The sequence below is a fragment of the Leptosomus discolor genome, chromosome 1 (assembly GCF_034619465.1).
Source record: "Leptosomus discolor isolate bLepDis1 chromosome 1, bLepDis1.hap2, whole genome shotgun sequence".
Taxonomy (NCBI): domain Eukaryota; kingdom Metazoa; phylum Chordata; class Aves; order Leptosomiformes; family Leptosomidae; genus Leptosomus; species Leptosomus discolor.
This window is the reverse complement of record NC_141391.1, coordinates 193,110,604-193,132,004: the sequence shown is the minus strand read 5'-3', so window position 1 is coordinate 193,132,004 and position 21,401 is coordinate 193,110,604. Positions and strand designations below refer to the sequence as shown.

Genomic DNA, 21,401 nt, shown 5'->3' with positions numbered 1-21,401 from the left:
TTCCCTTGTTTATTGTTACACATCCTGGCCAGGGATGAATTGGAACCCTGACTCCAAAGGATACCCTGCACTGTGGACCATTTGCCTTTAGGATACAACAGAGTGATCGATATTGAATGTACCAAAAAGAAGAAAAGGAAGATGGGTGCTCAGACCTAGCTTGTTTCTGTGCCAGTGCCCAGGAAGAGGAACAGTTAACTTCTAGAAACAATTTTTCAGGAGGGATTGAATGCCTGCTGTTATTTGTGTTTTCTCTTTAGAGTAATTAGACATCTAGGCAGTTACTTCAGCACAGAACAATCAGAACTGAAATGCGTCTATTTATAGAAAACAGGAGACTTCCTATTAGAAAAACAGCGTACACCTAGTGCTGTCTCTCAGATTCAGGCTGACAGAGCAGTATGACTTCTATTTAAATGTATCAATACATTCCTCATCAACTACACCTGAAAAAATGTTCTTGGAAAACAAAAATGAGAGAGGCATGTGTTACAACAGTTTAGCTCTGGAACAGACTCCTCTGTGAACAGATATAGCCTAGAAATTGCCCATGTCATTCCTCTCACAGCTTAACTTTTTGTGGAAAATGAGCACCTATGATCATGAGACCATGAGTCTGTCTCCTTTGTGCAAATGTAATAATTTTAAAACTGTATCTCAGTGAAAAAGTGCCAGTGTTCTTAATATTTCAGTAACATCAAACGGCCCAGGCAAAGGATCTCAAGCTGTCAGGCACTGCAGTTTAACACACAAGAAGATCCCTTTCACAGAAATTATTTCTAAAGTAAAGCAAGACACAACATGTGCCCTAAAAGAAGAACAAAAGTGACAGTAATAACGCAAGCCTTCTGCATGGAAAAACTTGTGTTTCAAAATGTTTTTAGAGATGTTTAATGAAGAAGCATTAATAACATCCATATTATTCTATCTTCAATGTATACACTGTTTTGCCGTTTTCCTGCAGGCTGCACACCAGAAGAAGGCTTTGACGGGACGTTTGAAGTAGAAGGTTAAAATGGATGCTTCATACCTGAACAATTTAACTACTAGCAATCTGCATGAAGTTTTTTCCATGTAAAGGGCTTTGTCTACAGTTATGGAAATCTTGTTTGCTTTATTCAACAAACCAGTGGAGCTCAGCATGCAGGAGCAGTATCCCAGTTAAACAGTGTCAAATCCCACCTCATGGAGATAGTCTCTACTGCTTTGTATTATTTTGCATTTGGTCAAGCAGGCTTAAGATAAGAATATGCAATTGTATGTTCATCTATGTTCATCCGCTCCCTGAGCATCTTTCTAAACCAAGATTTTTCAGTTCAGCCTGTTAATTAAGGCCTTGCCTACACAAGGAATGTTCATCTGCAGAATTACATCTTATGCAGGCAAAGTGAGCTTAATGTGGATACGGCATACACTGGCAGCAAGATGCTTTTATTCATCTATCCTTTTTGCCAGCTGTTTCCCTTTGATCTCCTCCAGTCTTTGTAGCCCCATCTTGCAGTCCCATCTTAAAAAGTGTTTGTGTACCTGAGATGTGTATCTCATGTTTACTTGAGAATATCAACCCAAGTTGGTAATCCAAAAATCAGTAGTACAGCACACTTTGATTCCAATCCGCTGTGAAAATTGATGCAATGTACAAATTGTAATTTTCCACAAGATACCACTGTTTTCATTGGCTTTGACTGATGTTACTTGGAATAATTAAATTGGTTAATGTGGAAAAATAATTTTAAAGATAATGATCTAGGGATAAATACAAGCATGTTTTTTAGCAGCAGTGGAAATAGCAATGGAGAGACCAATAAAAACATTTAACTTTTTCTATAAAAGTATTCTGCAGAGAGTTTTTTTATTCTGGTATCAAAGATGAAAGTGAACAGAAACAGAATTAGAACTGTAGAATTTAGTGGGGTTTTAAGCTTACAGCATATACATTTTACAGATGAACGTCAAGAATTTCTGAAGGTGATTTCTAAAATGAAATTATCTTATTCCAATCTTTGAAATTACCCTATTCTCCCCATGACCTATGGCATTGGAGGCTGGATTTTACAGGAAAACTGTTAGATGCATGCAGCCCCATGGAGCTTTTAATCTCTTATGTGTGTATACAGAAAAATATTATTTGATTTAACCAAGTAAATAAGTTACATCTCAATATCATAGCTTGAAATTTCATTTTTCAGTGTCAAGGTCTCCATCCTGAATTTTGAAATGGAAGAACTTTGAAAATCAAATACAATTTTCATCTTTTATGCTCACCTTCCTGTACTTCATTTATTCTGGGAAATGAAAAGGCTGTTTGGCTTTATTTTTATTTTAATTTCTAGTCAATTTGCAATTTCACACTCACTCACACCATCATCCTAAAGTTAATTGATTTACAAGCACTAGAGGATAAGAAGATGTCAAGAAACAGCAAACATTTTTTTGTCAAGAACACATCATGTAAAACTAGTCTGATTTCTTCTGACAGAGTAACTGATTTAGTAGACAAAGGAAACAGTAGCAATGAAACTGTTTGACTTTAGTAAATCTTTAGACCCTTGTTTCCACATAACATACCTATAAGGTGAGTGCACAACTATTTAAAAAAATAAAATCTACACTATCAAAGTGGATTTTTTTTGGAGCAGAACCTCAAAGGATACCTCACTGTATATTCAGTTCTGTTAAAATTTTTCAGTAACAAATTGGATGATGGAATAACAAGTGCATTTGTACATAGCAAATGACACCAAGTTGAGGGCAAGTATAAGTACTTTGGAAGACATTATCAGAATTCAAAATAATTTTGATAAATGGTCCAAATTCAACCTGAGGAAATTCAAAACAAGTTAAAAGTGCTATAATTCAGAAGGAGAAATAAGATGGACAGATACAATTGGCCATAGAGCACTACTGCAGAAAAGGAGCAGATTCATAAACTATGTATGAATTAGCACTATAATACTGCTGCAAAAACACCCCCTGACAAATATAAATAACTTTTCAGTTGTTGGGAAAGATTTATTGGTGCTGAAATAGTTGAATGCTCCCCTTTAGAATTGCAGTTTGAAATTATTCCATGTCAATTCCCCACAGAATTCCAAAAATAGGGTCTATTTCATTATAATCGTAACCCCGCAGACTTTAAGAATTGTAACCAAACACGTGTATGACTTAACATACAGGGAACAGGGCGTAATCCTTTTGCTGCAGTTGGTGTTGGTCATACCTCTCCAGTAACACTGCTCCCTAGTTCTGGAAAACATGGTTTCAGTAGAGGGTTACAAAAAGGTGGGTTTTGGAAGACCTTGCACTGGGTGTGACTGGGATGGAGTTAATCCTCTTCCTAGCAGCCTGCACAGTGCTGTCTTTTCGATTTGTTACCAAACCAGTGTTTATAACGTACCAATGTTTTAGCTGTTGCTGAACAGTGCTTGCACAGTGTTCACACCTTCTCCGTGTCTCACTGTGACCTGCAGCGAGCAGGTTGGGGTGGGCAAGAGGCTGCGAGGGGACACAGCTGGGACAGCTGACCCCAACTGGCCAAAGGGGTGTTCCACACCATATGACACCATGTGCAGCAACAAAAGCTGAGGGAAGAAGGAAGTGGGGGACATTTGAAGTGATGGCGTTGTGTCTTCCCGAGTAGCCATTACGCGGCCCTGCTTTCCTGAAGACAGCTGAAGGGAAGCAGTGAATGAATTCCTTGTTTTGCCTTGCTTGCACATGCAGCTTTCGCTTTACCTACTAAACTGCCTTTACCTCAACCCATGAATTTTCTCACTTTTACCCTCCTGATGCTCTCCCCCATCCCACTGTGGGGAGTGAGCCAGTGGCTGTGTGGTGCTTAGCTACCGGCTGGGATTCAGCCATAACACCATAGAATAAATTTTTACCCATCCAAGATCAATTGTCCTCTTCAATCACTGGAGGCAGGATACAAGGTAAATATTTTAATTTGCAGCAAAGATTATAAAAAGAAACGTTTCTAACCACAATGGCTAAGTACGGGAATACATTACTTTAAAGAGGCTACAGAACCCTGCCAAGGGAGATCCTGAGATTTGTACACAATGTTTTTTTAAAAAGAATTTCCCCTCAGGTCTACTGGAAACGTCTTTCCAGGCACCTCTGACTTGCATGGATGTGAAGAGAAGATTTTCAGGAAAAGGTATTTTTTCAGGTACTGATGCATTAAACTGCATTCAAATATACTTTTGGCATGCTGTAATCCTGATCTGTAAAAAAAATAATATGATGAATGCAAGTTTTAGCTTCATGAATCATGAATCCTCTTAGTCTACAGGGAAAAAAAAAGTCAAACAACTCCTCTGCTCCTGCAGGGTAATGGAGTGAGCACAAATTGAACCCAGTTTGGTGAGGAGGCACATATTTATGCAAGTATCTGCTCGTGCACAAATCCAACCTTAAACAAGACAGAGGAATATGTTTCACAAAGCAGGCTTCATCCCTCAATGTAGGCAATTTATATGAGCCAATACTTTGCTAGTCAAGAGTTTCAAGTGGAAGAACTACCAGATGTCTGATGACAGATCTGCATCTCACTGCCTGGCTCTGGACTCTGGGATGGATTTTATGCCTCTCAGGATCTCAGAAGGCAGCAGCATCAGGCAGGCTGCGTGATGGGGTTTGAGGACATGGGAATTCTACACCTCTGAAGATCTGAGCTTCACTGATAACGCTCCAGGGAAAAATATCCTTTGAAGCCTATTTCTGGTTATGGCAGCTTGGCTGTCTCACTTGTGCAAAGATCAGAGCGCCACTTGTTGTACTGAATGCTTTCTCTTTGTTAACGAGATGGACTTTTACAAGTTTTTGATGTCACTGTTTCATTTGTGGGGCTTTCCTTAAAGAATGTCTCATATCTAGGTGTGCAGGAATTTTCCCCTTAAAGAAGTAGTTATTGGAAGCATTTCAATTTTTATTTTGGCGTGGATTTGATAGTCATGAACTATCACCAATTTGAAATCACTGCGACATCAATGAAGAAATTATCACTCTGTTGAGTGAAAATAGTGTAGGAAAAGACAGCAAGGTTTCTGATATTTTCTGCACTATTCTGGAAAACAGCTGTTCACCTGTCCATTTGCAAACCTTTCGCTGTTTCACACAGAGTGCTCCATGCTACCCATTGAGACTGGCTGTACTCTGCCATAACACACAGTCCAGTCTAGCTTAACTAGACAACTTAGGCTGAAATATTTTGGCACATTAATTGGCATATTAATTGCAGTGTAGTATTATAAGTGTAAAAAAAACCAACCCACCCTCTGAGGCTGAGATTGTTGGAGGCAGTCAATTCATTCACAAAATACTTCATACAGCTGCTGTATGGCTGCCAGGGAAAGGCTGGAGGAATCCTGAGGACAGTCACTATTCACCCCCCCTTGAGGATGATCAGGGTTTTATTTTGGCTCAGCTACCCCCTAACTAAGCGGATCTGAAGTGCCAAGGGAAGCATTCTTCGTGGAGGAAAGGCTGGCGTGAACCAAGTGGAACCAGGCTAATTCTAAGGACAGCTCACCCGTTCATGAACATCTTAGCACAAAACATTGCCCTGCGCTGAAGAATTAATGCACAGTCACATCTGACTTCAGCATTTAGGGAGTGAAATAGACATTTGAAGTCCTAGCACAGTGCCTCACCCATAAAAACAGGGTGATGTTTGACTATTCTGCAAACATGGAGGAGAGATGTTAGATCTAACTACAAATGAGGAGGCATAATGATTCCACTCTTGTCTGAAAAAAAAAGAATTATTTTATTACTGTTTCCTTATACCAGGCTGCAAGCCTACTTTTCTTGTCAATCCAAAGCAGAATTTTAAAAGTACAAAAATAATGAGTGTAACAGGCCGAGAGCTACCTGTTTCTCCCAGAACTCTTCTCAAATTTAGCAAGATTTTTTCCTTTTTCCACCTGGTCTCAGACTTTAAAATTGGCTTGCACCTGCCTAATAAGTCAAGCAGTTACTGTCTTCCTTACTGGAGTAATTGATAATACAAGGCAGATGACTTTCTCTAAATGAAGGAAAAGAAATCTATTGCAGACATAAATTCAAGAATGGAGAAGAGATAGGACAATCCTTTCTTCATTTATATCACATTCAGTCATGCGATAGATTAACAGTCCTTTCTTCAATCAGCAAATTACCCCACTATAGGAGACAACCACAAAAGAATTTGCAGACCTGCAGCAAATGATTTAAAACAGTGTTTTTCAATTTGCAGATAGCAGTCTGTAAGACAACAAAAGGTAGTGCACAAAAAGACTGCAGTATTATTAAACTATATCCATATATTTGTCTGTGCAACCAAAGAATGAGCAGAATACTGGAAACAAAAGTAACTAAAGTACATTCAAAAATCATGTTAGTCTGACGTGTGGAGAAGAGTATTGCAGTATGTAAGACAGGTGCATTAGATGGTTCTCAGTTTATCGGGGAGAGACTGTGTCAGGCTAAGAATAATTCTCCACTGAGTTATATTACAGACTGTAAATCTAACAACCTATAGTTTTTATCATGGCATGATCTGTCATCTTAACCTATGAAAATATGCTGTCAAAATACTTTCTGAGCTACAGTAGAGTTCAATAGCAAACAAAAGAAAAATATGTAGTCCTGACTCAATGGCAAACACATCAGGGCCATTCAAACACTCCAGCCTGTTATCCCACTTCTGTGCTTACACACTGTGCTTTGGATGAACATTCAGATTACTCTGGTATGCCCTCCACACATGGGTACTTTCTGCATAGCAAGCCTCAGTGAAACCAAAAGCAGCTGGTAATCCAGTATGGTATGCTCTGCTTGTATGCAGGCTAAAAAGGTTTACATCCCTAGTTGCTCCCACATGTTGGAATCCTTACTCTGTACGTATTTAACACACTAGATAGGCTACCACAGCCAAAGCTGCTAGATATATTTCTCACTCACAGAAGAAAGCTTTGTGGGACTGAGACCTAACCTTCTCTGGGATAGAAGTACCTGGTGCCTTGTTAAAGCACATAGCTGTCACAGATCTGCCAAAGCAAAGCTAATCCATCTGTGTAGGTGCTTGCTTACCTCCTGTGAAGGTGGAGAAGGAAACTGGGGAACCAGGGGAAAACTGGAAAGAGAGGATATGCCTGTGGGGAGGAGGAGGGCCATGCATTTGACACATGTAGGGATCAAAGTGGGGTGAAGAAGCTCATGGGGATGGCATCTGTATGGTTAAGGAAGTTAATGTACATACACGTTATCTGTCATAGGCATTGGAAAATTTGAAATGACATCCCTGTCCTGGTAGCAGGGTTTGGGGCTAAGCAGGAGAGGTGGCAGTGTGTCATGCACGGATCAAAGAAAATAAGTCAAAATATTAACAGATTTCCACTGAGGGAGGAAAACCACACTGCTTCATGTGATGAGGAAGAGAGTGCTCGGCTCTCCAAGCCTCAGCAGAGAGGGAAGAACAGCTGCCCCCTGCTCTGTGCCGAGGAAGAAGACTCTGCCTGACACAACTGCCTTTGGACGACCCTCACTGCTACATGATTCAAGTTATTCTAACTGATAACTCTTGGGACTATATCCAGGAAAGAACTTTGTACCCCTGTTCTGTGTACCCCGAGGCAAAGTCATGTGAAAAAGCAGCATGCAGTCATGAAATGGAAGGATGTATCATGAGCAACTGAATCAAATCAAAGTTGAAAATAGTTCATGTCACAGCTTTTGAGTGCTTAATTGTGCGCTGCTTGTGTGCACATATGCCCGCTCTGGTCTGATAGTCACAAAGATCTTCAAGATGTCTCACTGTTTATTACAAAGTTTAAACTTCGGCTAACATACAGGAAAGTAGCAGTTTAAATATGTGAGGTAGATACCTCTGTCACTCATAGAGCTGAGTGGCAAAAGAAGGGAAACCACCACACGCAGCAATGAAGAACATGCTGGGGACAGGAAAAACTCCTCTCGGCTGGATACAGGGATGTAAGATGAAAAATGAACAGTCAATTGATGCAGAATTACCAGGATTCAAAAATTCTACTACAGAAACTTTTACTAAAACCTCAATTATTTTTTCAGGAAAACAGAAGGAAGTTTAGGCCCGAAGCTCTGTTATTTTACTCAGGTACAGAAACTCAGAGGAGCACAGCTTACAGTTTTCAGACCCATGCCTTTGTTGCCAACTAAGCAGAGCAGGCGTGCTGTGATTGCCGGTTCTGTGATAAAAAGCTGATCTACAGATGTGCCTAATGGGGCGCAGAGGAACCGCAGCAGGTGGGGGAACCCAAATAGCTCCTTGCTCCAGCTGCTACCAGGGACACGGCAGGAGAGGGATCTGTCCACAAAACACTCTTTGCTTTTGTGCACATGTACACACACGCACATACGCATGTGCACGCACACATACACGAAGGAACGCAGAGAAATGATGCTGGGTGGGGGAACACCAGTAACCCTGTCAGAGAGACACAAGCCCTTGCCCTGGTACCCCTAGCTGTCCCAGGGGAGCCTCAGCCCCGCTGCCCATCATGATGAGCGAACAGGAGCCCCAAAGCACCTTGTGGACCTGGGGAGGGGGGGGAAGCTCATTGCCTAAAGTTGGGATCCATTACGAGGTGCACAGTAAGAGCATTTCCCCGTTGCTTATTATGGGCTGTTTAGTGGAGGAAGCAAAGTTGAGTAAAAGGAGGTATCAAGGTGATTTGAAGAGGCACAAGCATGAAAAAAAGAAGAATAAAGGGATAAAAAGGGCTTGCCATCTCTAAGCAGCTGGCTGGTTGCTAGTCTTAGTTGGCTGTGTTCTGCATCAGGTCAGGGCTGTCCTGTCTTCTCATTAAACTCCATTACCAACTCTTTTCTGGCAGCAAGGCTTTTGCATGTACACATGTGTGTGTGTGTTGGGGGCTCTAAGTGCAGCCCCTAGAGTGGGACCAGGCCTTGGAGGCCTGTGTGTCCACGATGGCAGCAGCTGGAGTGGGTGTACAAGTGCATGTCTGAGTGCTGGCGAGTGGAGGAGTCTGTGGGTGCTGCTCACGTTTGTGTGAGTGCTGAGTGTGTTGATCTGCGTGGTCGGCCATGTGTGTGTAGGTACATGGTGTACAGGTGTGTGTGTGTGCCAGCTGGGAGCTGCTGGTTGGATGCAGGCTCATGGATCTGCATCAGCCTCACCTCTGTCAGGCTGCGGGGTTTGGCAATCTCTGACCTGGATGAGTGTGTTCATAGGAGCTACAACAAAACCAAACGGTACTGAGGTATCTTCCCCACTAGACTATCACCAAGCCTGCTGATTCTGCTGCTCTTACAAGGAAGAGTCTGGGTGTTAAGAGAGAAGCGCATGCAACAAATTGAAAGAGCTGGAGGCTGGCAAGGAGATTCAATGTGTGATTCAATGGGAAAGTAGCGCCTCAGGAGGAGGAGGTCTGCCCAAGGAAACCAAACTGCCAGCTTGAGTATGCTTTCCATCCTGCCCTTCACCTCACCCTTTCTACCACTCCAACTCTTTGCAAAGGGCATAAGGAACATGAGCTGAGAAGCTCTCTGAACAATGGCACTAATGAGAATTCATCATTGACTTTAAAGGGCAGAAACTGTGCTAGAGCTGAGAAAACAGCCTCTTCCCTTCTATGGATATAGATGAGCCTCAGGAGGAGCAGCTAAGGAGTAGATGGGTTTATTTGTCTTAATGTTCTGTCTCATTCTAATTACAATGAATTAGATAATGATTACAACATTGAAAGTATGGTGTTTGATCACCTATGTAAGAAACAAAGACACATATTTTAAAGACCGAATGGCAGCCCTTGATCACAGCATTTGCAGCAGTCAGGCATCCTATGCCAACCCTAATTAATGTGTCAGGTTCCTTAATACCCAAGAGGCAGCAAACAACTAAAATACTAAAAAAGAGAAGTTGAGAACAGAGGCAATGGTTAAACTAAACAGTGTCAAGACACAGGCTCAAACACTGGCCTGCAATCATCCGCTGTGTTTGTTTTCTTCTCCCTGGGTGGCCATGCAATGCCCCAGGAGACAGCTCAAGCCAGTGACAGTTCCTTAAACTCAGCGAAGGGCAGGCCACCCTGTCAGGGGAAAAGAGTTTAGATACATGGACATGAGCCACACTGCGTCACTTGTCCTCAGGACTAGAGAATTGACCCATTTTATTTACGAGTTAGACAAAACTCACAGAAGACAGTGATGTAATAACTAAGTCATAGCTAATGTAAGGGAGATCTAGAACTGTACCCCACAGGTACTGTTTTCTATGCAGCACCCTATGCTGCCTTTCAACTCTACTCACCTGGAACGGCATGGGGTAGTGAAAGTCAGTGATACAGACATCATCATGGCTACCACGTAGAGCATCTATGGAACATGGATTCTAAAGCAGATGTTACAATTATCTCTCCAAACATTTTAAAGAAACTTAGGGTCAGACCTCTCACTTTTGAAGGTCAAGAGACACCCCCACAGTGTTAGATTTGCAAAAAATGTGTACTGTAATTTCTGGGATGTAAATCAGTTGTGTCCTGGAGCTGGGTAGAGAAGAAAAAAAATCTTCTGCTTTCTCCTACCTCACAACATCCTGTCATAAAGAGGCAACTTAACTAGTCTACAGTTACCTTCTGTGCCAATACTTTCTTGAATACTTCTTTCTTTCTGTTCTTAGAGCTTTCTCCGAAGGTCCTCTAACGTTTTTAAAGCCATAGCACTTCATTCCAAGTGAAAATAGGGTTAACATTTGCTAAAGTCTATGTATTTAAATTCCTCGTCTTCATCCTACTCTGTACAGAAAATTACCTCAATTATATTTTGTTGAAAATTGACTTCTAGACAAGCTCCAGTGATACTTAGCTTCACTGTGGCTGTGAAAACTGGAGTGAGGGCTTTCATTTTTTTTGAGAGCTGCAGAAGCCAGATGGAAAAAGAAATATTTAATTGCCTAATTCCCATCTAGACAGACAAATGCTTCTTGCTTTGGTCCAAAATAGCTAGATCTTGTCCTTACATTGCTTATCAGCTTGTTTAACAAAGTACTTCAGCATGCTGACAGGTTTTCTAATTTCTTTCTTGTAAAAAAAACCAAATAATGAATTGTAGCAAACAGTGTCTTTCTTCCAAATAAAGAAGAAATGGTTTCGTGTTATTTTACCATTTTACACTAAAAGTCCTTTTTTAAACAACGGATAGATTGAGCTGTCTAACTGTCAGATCTAAAATAACTGAGGTTCTGCCATGTTCATCTTGCATTTACAAAATGTAGAAGAAAACTCAGTATATTCTATGTAAATCTGCACTTCTAGCAGTTACTATAAATTAAAAATTAAACTCCTTTTTATAGCTGAATATTTATTTTGGAAGGCACTCCCACAAACACAAGAAACAAAGTCATTACAACAATGAGCTTATAATAGAAACACTTTATGCCTTGAATCATTTGTATCAAACTTTGCAAAATGCGTACCACTCAGCTCTTCTGTCCTTCCCTCTATCAAAGTCTGAATGTATTTTACTTACGTGAGGCATCAGTGAGGAAATATATTAAGATTATTTATTTTGAGAAACTAGTTAAGGTTGCTCAATTCCTATTCCTTCGTTACTTTTTAATCCATATCCCTTTCATAGTTTGCCCTTCTGTTGTGAAAAATGGACATTGTTTTGTAAGGCAACATGCCTGCCAGAAATGATAGAAATTAATTATATGTGTGTTTTTTCCTTTCTAATCAAAGAGTAGGTGTCACTTTGAGTAATAGTTTTCTGTATGAAATAAATAGTTTTAGAAGTCTGGAAGATTTCATGACCAACTTGAAACTGAGGGGTAGCTAGTTTTGATTTCTGAGTACGTCAGAGACGCTTCCCTTCTCTTCAACATCTGTGCAAACAAGGTTTACCTCCAAATGGACAACCTTGGGGGCCAAATAAAAGAATATTCAATATTACATTGAAAAATCAACTTTCAGGTAGTATAATGAACATCAGACGGGTAGAAAAATCATTCCTCCCACGAAAGAAAAGTTCCCATTTGATGTAAAATAAGTCAGTGTAACAACAATATGGTGCGTGAAATTTTCAGAAACATGTTCTAACCTGTGGGTGGCTGCTGCACTTTTGATGTCTGGGGCATTTTTGGGATGCAGCATTCAGCAGAGCTGTCAGCTGAAAGTGGATGCAGCTGGAGAAAGTCGGAATCTGAATCGAGGAATGGAGGAGTGGGCTGGCTGTAAATTACAATGAAGGCCCACACAGTGTATAAGTTTTTTGCTCTCTGAACCAATACAAGTCATGGTAGCTAAAGTAAAAAAAATAAAATAAAAATAAAATAAAATAAATTGTTTGGGTTCAGTGGCGTATAATGCCTCTACCTAAAATGGAAGCACAATGATGAAAGACACCACACTTCTCACAGCTGACCAGGGCTCAGAGCCAGTGAGTGCATTAAAAAGGGTGCATAGCTTCCAGCAGCCAAAACACTGGGCAACAGTAATGCAACAATCCCTTAGAGAGAGCGCTCTGGCGGGACTGCTACAGGCTGCTGGCTACACTTACTGTCATTCTCCCAGCACCTATATTAGCAGACAACCGTCTGACACTTAGGAACAGACATATATATTCATAAACCGAAGTTTCTGTTTGAACCCTATCAGAGCCAGGATTCATTTCTTAAAAGGAAGCACTTTAAAGGAATACCTGAATAAACATTTATCTGCTGTCACCTTCTTATCCCATAGGCTGCAGTTACAAAACATTGCCTCAAACTCTTTTACAGGATTTGCATGTTACTAGCGTATTATAAAGCTTGTATACTTACATTTTAATCCCTGGTATTTATTTAATTTTAGTGGACTCGCACATCATTGCTTTCCTTTGGCCGATGTGTATATCTGTCTGGACACTGTTTTTTTTCCAGATCCTGTTAACATGACATGATTTATTCCAGCAAAGTTTTAATTTTAGCTTACTGTGTAATCAGTGTGTAATATTTTAATTATTGTAAGTTTTAAGTGTGCCAAATAAATATCACTCTCCGCTGGACTGTATGTTCTGTTTATATGACCAAAAAGAACATTCGAAGAAAGGTATGTTTGGTAAATTAATGACTGAATGCTATATTTTGGTTTTAACTTGACAAAGTTCAATGTTCTTATACTTTTGTTATGAACAAATAAAGAATTTCCTTTTCTCAAGGAAAAGAGTGCATTTGAAGCAGGGGGTTTAGTACATTTCTACAGAGGGTTTATTTTAGTGATACAAAGAAATAATTTGTCTGCTCTTCTGCTAGAAAACATGAACGTGTTCTGCTAATAATTAAGAAGGAGAATACATATTGTTCAGAAAAATATACGATGCATTTAGAATTTGTAACAAGAAACCACAACACATAAGAGAGCAGCATTCATTTGGGTACGTCAGAAACTGATCTATCTTGTACTGAAACCAACAATGTCTGTGGCATGAGACTAGGCATCCACTTTCAAGTAGCTGGCAAATAGCCAGGCTTAATTGCCAAAAGCAAAATTAAAAAGTGATCAAGGCAGTGTATGTTTCTGGCATAGATTTTCTTCCTAAAGCTATATGAACTTTCGTTTTAAGGAAGCAGAACAAACGTTAACAAACATTAAGTACGCTTGTAACTCAGTATGCTCTGAGGATCACATTTCTACCTATTTAGCTGGTTTAGGAAGCTCCTTGCTTCACAACAGACAAAAACAATGCACCTGAAATGTATGTTTTACTTGTCAAAATTTTACCCAGGACTCACATGACATATATTTTGCATCAGGAAACCAACCAGTTTTGTATACTGTCAGCTATGTATTTTTACCAACAGATAACCAAAATGATTCTTGGATGAGAAGTCACATCTCCTAGATTTGAAGGTATACATATATTTGTACAAAATACTTCTATGGCTAGTCTCACCATCATTATTTTGCACAATATTTTAAATTACTTACTTACGATAGAATGATTGTGTGCTTTTGCTGGCATGCTAGGATCTCCCGTCCTGCTTACTTAACCTTACCTCCACAGGGTTGTTTACACTTTCAGAACCTGATTTCAATTTACTTTAATTTTCTCAGAGACTTTTGTATTTATAAAAGCTGAGCATCTAGTGACCTCTCTGTTCCTGACATTTCCTTTACTCTCCACTATGAAAAAGAACAAAAACCCCAGTGTCCCATTTCTGTTCCAAAAAAACTAAACTGCTTCCTTCAGTGGGTTGGTCCTTGTAATTGAAAATGGCAACCAGATGTTTACAGAACACACCAGCAATTTTCCTTGAGGCCTTTAGTCTTTATAATTGTTTGCTAAAGTTAGTTGGATTTCATGGAAACTTGTCTGAGGCTGTAACAAACAGCAAGTAGGGTCTTCTCCTAACAGTACTCTGAACAATTAAAAATAAAATAAATAAATAAAAAAAAATAAAGTTAGGACTAATGCTACCTACTCCTGCTAATGTATTTCAAACTCTATAGAAAACCACTCACTAAGGGAGGAGATCTGATTCTCTTAGTACTGGTTTTTACACGCCGTCCTGTGAAAACCATCCCTATTTCAGAGTATATGATTTGCCTTCTACATTCTCAAACTCCAGCTGACTATACTCTAAGCACCACTAATTTTGTGCTCCCTTCCCTTTTCCCCACTCCTGTCAGGAATATATTCCCCCAGATTTGGGTGTTTTCTATAATACTTTGCATTTTAAGAAGGTGCTGTAAATAACATATTGCTAGTTCCTCAGTTAAAGCCCTGAGTCACTACAGCTGATCCATACCCGACATCTCTCCCTCTGCTTTACAAGTCACTATGTTTTCCCTCTTCAGTTTCTTGTCTGCCTGGTTCTCTCAAGGCTAGTCATAGACTTCAAGAAGTCTATGAGTCCATCTTGTTACCCCACAAGGGGACACATTACACCCAATAAAATCTCTCTACCTAATATTTCAAAACCTCTAAGATTGAATGCTCCACAGCTCCAGGGGACCCGTTTGATTAGTTCACTAGCCTTACCCCCAACAGCTTTCCTAATACCCAAAGTAATTTTTTTGTTGGTGTTGTAGTAATTCATGTCCTGTTTACCATAGGCATGAAGAACAGATTGTCCTTTTTCCCTTGGTAGCAGAGTTTTTTTAATATTTTACATTAACAAGCACCTCTGTTCCCCAACTCCTACCGCTCTTCATACTCTCCTGTGTCCTCCTGTCTCTACCACCTCCTCTCATTCTCTTCACTTTTACTGATATAGTATGTCTTGGAAAATGAAAAGCAAATGTCTGACAGTCACCAAACATGGCCCTGGGGGCCTCCAGAACCCATGGCTGTAGTTTATTCTCTAGACTAATTAGCAGCCCTGAGGAAACTATTACTGGCTGCACTTATGAAGCAGCACTTCTGCAAGTTCCTGCCTTGCTGCTGGCCAGATGTCAGCAATTAAGTCGATTCTTTTGCTGATTTAGCTTCTGGTCAAAAGCATGAATAGTGGGGAGTACTAGAGGTGATACAATGTGCTAAAGGAATAACACAAAGATATACAGCAAGAAGCATGAATTTCATCCTAGTTCTGACAGTGACCTATGTGATTTTTATTGTAGTTTCTCCATCTCTAACTCTGGTGTGGAAACATTTCTCTGCTGCCTAGTCCTACTGTGAATAGGAGTGACAGACACAAACATTTTCTTCCCATAGAAAATGTAGATTTTTGTTAAAGAGCAATTGTCCAAAGGATATCCAACAAACCAAAATGAAAAATTGACAGACTGACTTGGAAAACTGCTTTTGGGGAGAATCAAAGCAGAATTTTCTTTCATCTGTCCCCAAGTGCTTCTTCAGTCATGCACCATCCAGAGAGACAGAAACCTACAGCTAGCATCACTCCACGTCTGCTGTACTTGCTCCTGCAGGCTCATGCTTCCTGACATTCCCCAAGCAGCAGCTTTTACAAGCAGTGACCACTGGGTACAAGGAAGCAACAGAGTACTCCACAGAGAGCCAAGGAGGGAGGCAGCAGGGGCCATATCTGCCCTAACAGTATTACAGTTCTCAAATCACCACTTACAGCAAAGAGTTATGTCCGAATATATATTCAGGTTGCTTTAACAATGAGGAGTTGTTCACTCATCACACACCATGAGATGCCAGACAGATCTCTTGACCCCAGCGCATAAAAAGAAGGGCCAAGATTTGCTCAGATTTGCTCCCATGAGCCTGTTGTCTCACTCATCCCTTCCTGTTCTCAGAGCAGCTCCACCCAAGCATTGCTCCCACATCTGCAAAAAGCCACATCATCCTCATAGTTGCTGGAACCAGGGCTTAATTTACACAGCCAAGTATTTAAACACAGCATGCTCTTAAAATGGCAGAAAATAGATGAGAATTCAGTGCATATTGATAAAATCAGCAAATAGGAAATAACTTCAGATCTAATATTCTTTGCAATATATGTAAATTTAAGGGTATACATGATCTCCACTTAACAATCTCAGGTGAATGAATAGGATGTGAAGCTGGTATTGGTTTCAGTGGAAATAAATATCAAGACTTACTAATCCAAGAGGTAAATATTGACCAAAGATAACAAGGGTTCAATACTTAACTTATGGGACAAGAAATCATCAAAAAAACCCAAAACCAAATCAATATATGCACTGTAATAATCTTTCTAATGGCATGGCTAAAATTTCATCTTCAATGGATGTCACTCAAACAACAAACAGAAGCCATAGTAAAGTTTAAATACTAAACTGTAGAATTCTAAAAATAGGAAATGGTTGTGTAAAATCAATACTATGAAAACAGTTTATGCTTCTTTTTTTAAAGTCACTCATTGCAATTGCAAAAAGTTCCACCAAATTATTAAAAGTAACATTCTAAGGCATCAGGGAGCATATAGTGTTGCACCCAGTTTGCCAGCAGCCTGAATAGACATGGCCATTTCTCCCATGGCCAAACTGACTGGTTATCACTAAGGTTATGCAGAATCTTTACCATTCAAAAAGTTAGCAGTAACAACAGAAATTTTCATGTTATTGCAGAATGAATTAAAACTGCCTCGTCAGATTTGTAGCATACAACTGCACATGTTTTTCTGAGCCTGCTGTTTTCTGCGATTTGTGTAACTGTTAGTAAAGGTGAAGAACTGAGAAATGAAGGAAATGCCTATTAAGGGAGGGTCACCATTGACTAATGAGGCAGGCACACGGAGCAAAGAACAGAAAAACTGATGGCTCCAGAAAGAAAGATATAAGTAGTTTATTTATCTTAGAAGATGTCATCTGGGGAAAGTATGGAACTCAGGAAAGGTTCAGGCAGCAGACAGTAACAAGGGAACATTATTTTTGGAGGGCAGAAATGAATTTTAGTGCAACAGATTTCTGAGATAAAACCTTTCTGTTAAAAAACATGAAAATGTTGTCAGGGCATCACAGAGCCATAGGGGTCCACAGATCCTGTTACTCTTTACTGTGGCCCCAGGGATGAGGACTTCTCAGACTGAAAGGACAGGAAGAAGGCAGAAGACTGGAAAATATTTGGCAAGTACTTCTCTGGTGTTTGCCGCTCTGGAAGGACGTAAGGGTGCTCTGAAGCCAAGTGGCTCATCCCACTCACCTCTGATAGAGCAGCACAAGACTGTGCCAGGCGGAGGGAACAAAGGCCTGAGGCTTGTGCGGCTCAGCACAGCAAGCCTCCCAGGAGAAAATCTGGAGGTGTAGGACTTTCTCACTTGTCCTTCTGATCGTTTCATTATTTTCCATGAGGCATTGACACCAGTTTCAGCACCCTCCAAGGCTGCAGCAAAGGCAGAACTTGTCCCAGAGGCTATGCCTTTACGAGCAGAGTCTCACATTTTAAAAAAGGAGGAGGAAGGAAGGAACAACACACCAATCACACCTTCTTCTGCCTAGCTGGCAAACAAAACAAGTGTACATTTATGGATGTGCTGGCCAATAAACCAGATATCTTTCTCATCAGCTGTTATCCAGCTTCATTTGAACTGCTTACTTCATGCGAGACTTACCACAGATACTGACCATGCTTAAACAGATATACCCCAGCAGCAGCTGCATGCACAAGGTGGCAACCCCAGCTCTCCGCAAAACCTGACTATCCCATCATCTGCTACCAAGACGATACCACCTCTCTATCTCCGTCCCAGTAGCAGACTAAGAGACATGTTAAACCTTACAGCAGAACTGGCTCATTCAGGGCTGCCAGAAAATGAAGACTCCAAGAGCTCAGAGCAGGCACAGATATTGCCAGTCCATAGGCTTTTCCTTCCATGTGGCTCTAATTGCTAAGGAATGGTGAAAGCACAGCTACTTTTTGTTCAGGAAAAGCTGCTTAAGAATTTACTGACAAAGCTATTTTTCTGTGAAAAATGAGGGGTTTGAATAATTTATGTTTTACTGCAGAATGCATCTATATGGATTTTTCATAGGAAAGCCATAAACCACAGTCTCTTTGCCATGAAAAAAAAAAAAAAAAATAACGAAAGGTATGCTTTTCCTTTTTAGACAACTGTTTTCCAGTTACCAAAACTCAAAATGCTTTGGTTGGTCTGTAAGAAGTGAAAAATTTCCACTGAAGAAAACTATTCTCCTGATGTTTCTCTCTTTACAGCAATGAACTCAACATAGTGCTGCAGCCCAGGTGTGGAGGATCTCTCTGGAAGATCAGTGTGCAGAGCTGTCACATTTGGGTTTCAAGCAGGAGCAGAACTGGTCCCAAAATTAATAGCGGGCCAGCACAAAAAAGTTAGGAAGGTTTTGTGGTGGATTTTTTCCCATATATGACTTCAGCTAGAATCTTGGCTCTCAGCCATTCTAAACAAAAAATCCTTTCAAAATTAAAGTGAACTTTAAAAGATGCAAGAGTAAGACAGACTGCACAAAAATAAAAGCACCGGGTAGAGCTGCTAAATAATACCAAGTAAGAAGGAATGACTCTATAGATTTTTCACAACACTCATGATCTATGTTTCTGAGTCCATTATCTATATCTTTTTAATAGAGGCTTCAAGGAACATTTTTTAAAATAATTTATAACACTCCTGTTATGAAAATATTATGACAAAGCATAGCTCAAAATACCCTTCTTCAAAATAAGGAGTACTAACCTATCCAGAACAGTAAACCCCATCATCTACTGGCAAAGAAAAATAACTTTGAGTGTAACTTGTTTAGTTCTAAGAAAAGATCATTGGTTTGGTATGCAGACATGCACTTTTACTTACTTCTTGTTTTTGAAACATAACTTTAAAGCTAGGCACTTATATAACAAGGAATAGTTAAAGACAGTTGATGCCATGAAATGGAATTAGTAGAGTCTTACTCTTTACCTTAAATTGGCAAACATTTGACTTTTTTACATACTCGAACATCTGGTGGAAGCTGTAGGATGTTACTGGAAAATACCTAGAACCTTTTTTTTTTTTTTTTTTCTCATTACTGGAAAAATGCTACAAGAAGTACTGTTGCCAGCCTGTAAAATATAAATACCTACCGTTAAGTTGATTTCTGCAGAGGCAGCGTTTGGAGGGTAAAAACCTGCACCGGAGAACTTCAGCCTGAGCTGATCATTGCAGCAAAGTCTAGTACAGCCATTTTTTTTCTAGATCATAACTGTGTTTGGCATACCCACTTCCTTGGCTATTTGAAACAAAAGCATTTCACGTGGTCCCAGAGATGCCATCTTTTCTCTGCAGCCCATCTGACATTAGCAAAGAATGCAGACACACTGTGTCTTGTCACAATGAGACAGAAAGTACTCAAGGCAAGGAGTGGCTGAAAGGTGCCTATGAAACCAGGTTAAAAGAAAAGAGTGAGGTGAAGACAATTCACTATTTCTTGGTACAGCCTGTCAAGAAAACTGCATGTACTTCATTTTCAAGAAACTTTCTTAAAGAAACTTGAAGTAAGTGGTAGAATATTGAGCAGCCTTAAGCATGCTAAGTAATTACGGTTTTCATCTATGAAACTACTCTCTCTGGTTAAAGCACAAAGTAAAACTGAGCTCTCTGGTAACCCCAGGAATGTATTGCAAGCCTGAATGATGCAAGCAGCGCTCTCTTTAGCATGAGAAATAACCCACCACACCATTTTCCTACCGAGAGAATTGTGGCCTGTGTATTTTTTTCAAAGCCTTCCAGTTCCGAAATTGACTTCCAACAGAAGACCAAATTGAGATCACAGTTTCAGTTCATACCTCTAAGGTGTCCAAGAGCAGTTAAACATGGTCAACATGCATATAACTGGTGCCCAAAGCTCCTCTATCAAGCACAGTAAAACTCTACACAACAAAGCTACAGTCCCTTGTGCAAGATCAAGCTTCTTCAGTAGCTTGCTTTAACTGGGGATCGAATTTCTGCAGGAAGTAATAATCGAGAGCAGCAAGTGCAAAATGTACTTCTTCTGTATTGCGTTCTTTAACAAGCTTGCAGAACAAGCAAAACATTACTGGAGGAAAAAACGTACCTTCAAGCTTTTCTTTAAGAGAGAAAATAAGAAAGAAACAAATGTAGCAGGTATTTGTTTTGTTATGAAATGCTTTACTGAAAATCACACATTTATACTGATGAAGTTGGTATGAGGAGTCATCAGCAACAAAACCGATCTGATTTGGTTGTCAAGACTATGATGAATCACTTTGCTCCATTTTTTTTACAGAAGGGTATATCTAATGGAAAAATCGTCTAGTTGTGGAAAATTATCTCCACAATCAAGAAAGGCTAGAATTTGGCTTCTATCCTTACTTACATCAAGAGTTTATAAGCTTTACTTCTGTGGAAGAATGCTGGATCAATACCTAACATTTAGTAATTAATGAATTAACTGAGTCCGATTATTCTTACTGTGATAAGTGCCCTCATGCCTGACATCTTCCATCAGTCTCCTGTTGTCAAGAACTGTGACTGTATATCCATGTTTTTCCAGGATGCGCTGACAGAGCTGACGGTCAGTTTCACGGTGGGCAGGAGGTGCGTACAGAACTGCTCTTCTTGTACGGCTTCCAAAGTACTGGAGAATGGAGTCATCGATCTACAGCAAACACAATGCAAAGGCAATGGTTTAAGATAGGACACTCCTCAGCAGTTTCACAAAAAGAAATGAGTAACTTACTGTGACAATCAGGAAAATATTTCTGGTATAATTAAAAACTCTCTTTATATCAGGGACTTCTGACCACAAATCCTATTCTGTCTACTTCTCCATTTTTTCTATCTTCATTTTGGACTGGTATTGCAAGGGTTCAAAAGCTCAGGGTAGCAATGGAGGATAGTTAAACTACGGTCTTCCCTTCATGGAAACACCTTTGGCTGAAATCTGGGCTTCTCTGGTGATCTGGTAACACTTGCCAACTGACTTTGTGGCTTCAGGCTGATCTGTGGGTCACCTAGCAGAGAACACTTGGTG

General features: G+C 40.1%; 1 protein-coding gene across 2 annotated transcripts in view; it reads right to left on the bottom strand.

The window, feature by feature from the left end:
* The window catches only part of CPED1 (cadherin like and PC-esterase domain containing 1), a 156,379-nt gene that overhangs the window by 122,807 nt on the left and 12,171 nt on the right, over positions 1 to 21,401 (bottom strand). For both annotated transcript variants that reach the window (XM_086473201.1, XM_086473206.1), the window contains exon 2: positions 20,840 to 21,026. In XM_086473201.1, the coding sequence (XP_086329327.1) occupies positions 20,840 to 21,026 (187 nt within the window). The remainder of the gene's footprint in view (positions 1 to 20,839; positions 21,027 to 21,401) is intronic.